This window comes from Etheostoma spectabile, chromosome 7, assembly GCF_008692095.1.
Source record: "Etheostoma spectabile isolate EspeVRDwgs_2016 chromosome 7, UIUC_Espe_1.0, whole genome shotgun sequence".
Taxonomy (NCBI): domain Eukaryota; kingdom Metazoa; phylum Chordata; class Actinopteri; order Perciformes; family Percidae; genus Etheostoma; species Etheostoma spectabile.
The window spans coordinates 11,397,169-11,403,088 of NC_045739.1; the positions used below are offsets into that span (position 1 = coordinate 11,397,169).

Consider the following 5,920-nt stretch of genomic DNA (forward strand, 5'->3'; position numbering starts at 1 on the left):
GGGGGGGGCATATCATAGTGGAGGGTCTGGGTGTCCTCCCCCAGGGAAGTTTTGAGCATCAACGACTTCATACCTTCGTATCACATAGACTACACCACTGCCTATAGTGAACAAATACACTTCAAAAATGCAATTGTTTTATACAAAATTGAAAATGATTGGAGGTATCTAGCCATGGATAGCTTGGAGGTATAGTTTGCTTAAATGACTACCTTAGAGAAATGTGGGACTGTTTTATGACTGGATATTTGGGATATACTTTGTATATTTACATTTAGGTAACATTAGCGTTTTCATTCACTGTTTGCTGTTTGAATGTCATTATTTTATTTCCTAAGACATTATTACTAACTGGGCAAGGTCCCATGGCCAACCGGTTTGTGGTCATTTAATTGTAACTTTGTTTGCTGATAATATGTGAATATGCCCTGCTAAAGCACAGTATCAGTTGCATGATAAGGACCGACTAGATCTGCTTTAGTACCGGATCCCAAGGCTCTGTTTGGATGTGGGTCCCTGTGTCAAGATCTAGCTAGTTGTAAAACCTTTATTATTTCAGTTTTGGGATGATTTGTGTTTAATTAAATTAATTAATCATGGGCAATGCAATATTTTAGCAAGGGTTAATAGGAACATATTTTTGCATAACAGGTTAATAAGGCCGTACTATATAGTATGTTCATTCAAAATAACAGGAGTTTACAACACGTTGGACCAAATTTGTCAGTATCAAATGTGTGTTTTGAAAGTAATCAATGCACGTGAAGTCACGGTTGGTTTAAACTTTAGTTAACTTATCAAGACAAACATTACGTTTTTATTGACCCACCTGCGGCGGCCGGAATCCGCTGAGAGTGAAGCCGTTTTCCAACTTTGTGGAGGGGAAAGGATCCCGGCTAGACATATTTAATGACAACACGAAGCTAACACAATCTAGCTAGGTCCGTAGTATTGTTGTTGCTGTTAGCTTCTTATGAGGAATGCACCCAAATGAACCCCAATTAAATGCTTACAACCTGGTTTCTAAGCAACCACAAACTTCCGGATAAACCTTTCAAAAGAAAACGATTGTAAACGTGAAGGCTTCACAAATAGTTCATTATATTCTTCAAAAAAATACAATAAAAGCCAGATAGGCTACATGCAATACATAATACAATGTCCGAGAGTATTTTAACAAAGCACAACTTTCCCATTCCTTTCAAGCAATCCAAGGCTGTGGCTGTAACTTAAGCCATTCCTTCTATTCCGTAGATATATGATTCCTTTAGGTTTGACCTAGTATCTGATTAAGAGTTTGTTTTAATTAAGTAAACATCTCATATGCTCAACCCACATTGTCTTTGAGAGGTATTGAATTGCATGATGAAAAAAGTTATAATATATCCGCCAAATTTTGCTAAGTAAAAACTAAATTATTCAAAGAGGAAAGTCTTATTGGAATTCACATTTGAAAATCAGCCTATAAACTGGAAAAAACTACATTTTTTTGTGCTTTTAACAAAGCGAAAGAAATTTATTTTTTAAATTTGACACAAAATCTATCCAGTAAATTCTGTAATATCTAGACATATGATATTAATTGCTCCTGCTCTTTTTGTGGATGCGCTGATGAAACTACAGTGAAATTTGGGTCTGATTTAAATTGTTTCCTTCTCCATGCCCCCATGGTCACTCATGCTTTTACTCTAAAGGATGTTATATGCATCTTTAATTTATGTTATTTTAAACAGGAACATGTTTCATTCATAAGAAACAATTCTTAGGTTCTCAAACCTCATTCCCTCTTTTTTAATGCAATTTTAGTCACTTTTTAAATCCCTTTCTTTGATTAATAAGAAATAAGACAACATGTGTTTGTAAGAATGTTTTAAAGTGCTTCCTTTTTCTATTTTTTTGGGGGGCTTTTATGGCATTTAATTGATAGGATATAGCTTATAAATAGGAAATAGGAAAGGGGAGACGGGGGTGACATGCAGCAAGCACCACAGGTCGGATTCGAACCCACAGTCAATGCCGTAAGGACTCAGCCCACATGGGGCGCACGCACTAGTCAGTGAGCTAGGTCGCCCCCTTCATTCTCCTGTTGTGAAATGTATTTAGACCTGCGCATTTTGTAATGTGATTAATTATATCTTGTGATTGTGTTTTCATCCCTCATTTACTAGGCTACTTTCTTTATTTGTTATTATTTATTATGAATCATGAAATTTGTTTGTGAAGGTTCTTTACGTGAAAACGGCCAACTGCCGTGAAATAAATGTAGGCCTATTATTTTTTAAAGCCATCAGTCGCTTAAAAACGTGTAACCGTGCTAATTAGGCTAATCATTTTTTCTTGAAAAGTAAGGCAAGGCAAGGCAAGGCAGCTTTATTTGTATAGCACATTTCAGCAACAGGGCAATTCACAGTGCTTTACATAAAATTAGTTAAACAGATAAAACACAAGTAAAAACAGTTAAAAATCATAAGCATTAAAAACCAAGTAACAACGATAAGGACTCAATTCTACAGTGAACATCCAAATAATGCTTCCAGAAGGCAGGTCCAACACAAGCCAGACATTGAAAGATGACTCAGAGTAACAGGCACCAGAGCCAATCATCCAGGAGAATGTTTGCCTAGCGTGAAGCCGCGCCCCAGCAGCCGGGCGGGCAGCACCTTTGGGTGCAGGTCAACCCTCTACTACTCCTTCTCCATCACTTCAGCACTGACCGAAGGCGGCGATGCAGCGAGGCCCGATACACCTGCGCCACCTTTTACTGTGGTTGCTTTTTGCACTAACCAATGCGGAGTTGCCCATGTGCAAAGAGGTGAGAGGATTCATATTGTTTTATTGTTAGCCATTTCTACATTAGAAATAAAAACAACTAGGCCTACCCCCAAAAGCAAAAATTATTTATAGGTGTGAATTGTTTCCTAGTACGACATTGAACGTGCATATTTGGTTTAATCAAGTAAATTGCTTAAGGAAGAGCTGTTTGTGAAAATGTAATTTAAAGCCAGCAAAATATGCTACATGCAACATGTCTAAAAAAGCTGAAAGGGCTGACCTATAGCCTCTTAAACAGCTTCACCCAGTTATTCCTGATAATAAGTGAAACCTGTTCAAGTGCAATGTTTGACTTTAGCCTTTTAAAATGAAATACAAATAAAGAAGAGTGTACATTTTAGCAGGACTACTGGTCTGCCTCCATATTGTGAGTAGGAAATGAAAACATCTTTTGCATTACATTAGTCACTTCACTTGCTTCAATGTGTCATGATTAATACACACTTGTATTACTAGAATGTCCATATGTTACATCCTCTGCTGTGCTGTCCTCGCCCTTCTATATCGGTTTTCATTTGCATAACAGTACAGTTTGATAATACTCAAACCATTTCTTTTTTTTCACCATACTTTACCGCAGATGTGTAGACTTAAGATAGGAGAGCTGTTGGGAAAATTTTAACACAAAAGATCCGAGACAGTTTTGTAATTTGAGTCTATTGGGCTTATAGGTGATGTTGATTTGGGGAAGGAGGTGAGTGAGTTTCCATGCCAATCCATTGACCATGAGGCACAGCGGTCATCATGTCCCGTTACCTTGGTTTCCTCATGTTTGTTTAATGGAGGCGATTAGGCTAAGCACTCCCCCAGTTTGATGCATTTTTACATCAGATCCTCCCACCCAAAACATGTTCACTTGACACCCAAACCACAGCTAATGTAGCAACTCTGATCAAAAACACAGACCCAGAGGAGTGCTGCTGCCCTGTTTCTGTTAAATATTAATCCCACAAGGATATGTATGGGCTTGGGTTAGTCTGACTACTTGGAATATAACAGCCTGCTGTTGACCAAGATAACACTGTGACAGTACTCACGGCTTGTTTCAGAAGGGGTCAGATCTAAAAGATAACTTTAACGTTAAGTCACATCCCCAATTACATCATTACAATGGAGACGGGTGGGACCGTGTTTGCCAGTCAGCTCCATAAACCATCAAGGCATGGCAGACAAATACTGCAAAAGCTTTGCACCTGAGCTCCTACTGTCTCCAAAAACCTACGACAACACTGAAAATGACATGTTTACAGAAGGATTGGATGGATCAACATCTCTCCCCCTTGGCTATGAGTAAATAAACCCTGAAGGAAGTTTTACTGGTGCAGAGTTGCAGCACATCCTTGATAAGTAAAACAGTTGAGACGGCCTCTTGGGCAAATATTAGCTGTGACTTTATTTGGAAAAGAGGCTTACCCGGTTTTGAAAAAAGAAATTTTCAAAACCAGGGTGTAAAAGGTGTAAAACAATCTGAACTCGTTGTAATAACAGCTCCATTTGCTGTTCACATGCATGTTGACTTGCATCTTTATGTATAAATGAAATCTATTTGATGTAGCATGTATGATGTGTGTATAGTGTGTTTTCATCCAACTGTGTGAAACTAACACCTGTGTTTTGTCACTGCAGTCAGATTATCACTTTGAGTACACAGAGTGTGACGTACTCGGGTCACGATGGAGAGTGGCGGTTCCCAACAAAGCCGACACATGCACAGGCCTCCCAGATCCAGCCAAAGGCACTCAGTGCAGTGAGTCTCTTCCTCTTCTACCTCAATCTGTATTACAGCTTTATATTTATCACATTGTTACCACACTCTTTTGTCAGTTCCTTGTCATGTTGTTGACATAGCCATGATACATTTCCAATGAGGCCTTTTTCTTTCTCTTCCTCTTGCAGCCTTCTCCTGTAGTGAGGGGGAGTTCCTCAACATGCAGACACAGGAGTGCCAGAAGTGTGCTGTAGGCACCTACTCTCTGGGCACTGGCGAGGCCTTTGATGAGTGGGACAGCCTGCCCTCTGGTTTTGTCACCCACGGGCTGCCCACGAATGGCGGGGATGCCCACACAGACTGCTCCAAGTTAGTATACATTTTTTGTTATGAATTTTTTTTATTAATCAAACCTTTTACTGTTTCATGAAGCTCATCAAACTGTTTTTGCTGCTGATGTTTCTCTAGCTCAACCTGGACACCAAAGGGTGATTATGTAGCCTCAAACACAGATGAGTGCACTGCAACACTGTCCTATGCTGTGAGCCTGAAGAAACCTGGAACTGTGTCCTTTGAATATTTCTACCCTGACAACGGCATTTACTTTGAGTTCTATGTAAGTAATTCAAAAGCAACTGTTGATGTTGACAAAGATGGCTGTTTTTTGGGGTCACATTTGACTCTTTCACCCCTCTCTTTAGGTTCAGAATGACCAGTGTCAGTCGACAGACACAGAGAGCCGGTGGATGAAGATCTCTGAAAGCAACTTTAGCAAATACAGGGTTTGTCTGAGTGAAGCATTTTATTACACCTGCTGGCATCTGGTTGTCATTTGCCCTTAAAATTCATATTAAATCCTCTCATGTTTTCTCGTTTGTTCCTTTCTCATTTTCACATTCACTTTGTGCAGGTTGAGCTCAACACCGGCAACAATGTGCTGTATTGGAGAACCACTGCGTATTATCTGCAGGGCAGTGCTGTCAAGCCCGTGCAGTTGAGGAACATTGCCATCTCAGGTAGATTATCGCCTGTAGTGTGTTATGTGCAGCAGTTTTAAACATTTGTTCACTCCTCAACTTCTTCCAGTAATGATTACAAGTTGATTGATGATTTTTTATCCAGGGGTGGCCTACACATCAGAGTGTTTCCATTGTAAACCCGGCACCTACAGTGCAAAAGCAGGATCTGCCCGCTGTACCCCGTGCCCTGCTGAAACCTACTCCAACAAGGGGGCCACCGTTTGCCATGAGTGCGAACAGGACAAATATTCAAGTATGCATGTTTGAATTTCTGACACCAGTAATATCATTGATCTGCATACTCTTATATATATTTATATTTGCATGTTGTCACACACACACACACACACACACACACACA

At 39.8% G+C, this 5,920-nt stretch overlaps 2 protein-coding genes across 3 annotated transcripts in view; one reads left to right on the plus strand and one right to left on the minus strand.

The window, feature by feature from the left end:
* Positions 1-1,064, minus strand: part of cfap276 (cilia and flagella associated protein 276) — a 2,213-nt gene extending 1,149 nt beyond the window's left edge. The window contains exon 1 of the mRNA XM_032521833.1: positions 830-1,064. Coding sequence (XP_032377724.1) covers positions 830-904 — 75 coding nt within the window. The 5' untranslated portion in view covers positions 905-1,064. The remainder of the gene's footprint in view (positions 1-829) is intronic.
* Positions 1,065-2,528: 1,464 nt separating this feature from the next.
* Positions 2,529-5,920, plus strand: part of elapor1 (endosome-lysosome associated apoptosis and autophagy regulator 1) — a 10,803-nt gene continuing 7,411 nt past the window's right edge. Inside the window, exons 1-7 of one of the 2 annotated variants that reach the window (XM_032520294.1) lie at positions 2,529-2,812; positions 4,459-4,579; positions 4,729-4,909; positions 5,009-5,156; positions 5,242-5,322; positions 5,451-5,556; positions 5,663-5,812. In XM_032520294.1, the coding sequence (XP_032376185.1) occupies positions 2,726-2,812; positions 4,459-4,579; positions 4,729-4,909; positions 5,009-5,156; positions 5,242-5,322; positions 5,451-5,556; positions 5,663-5,812 (874 nt within the window). In that variant the 5' untranslated portion in view covers positions 2,529-2,725. The remainder of the gene's footprint in view (positions 2,813-4,458; positions 4,580-4,728; positions 4,910-5,008; positions 5,157-5,241; positions 5,323-5,450; positions 5,557-5,662; positions 5,813-5,920) is intronic. The other variant, XM_032520293.1, reaches the window with a different exon arrangement.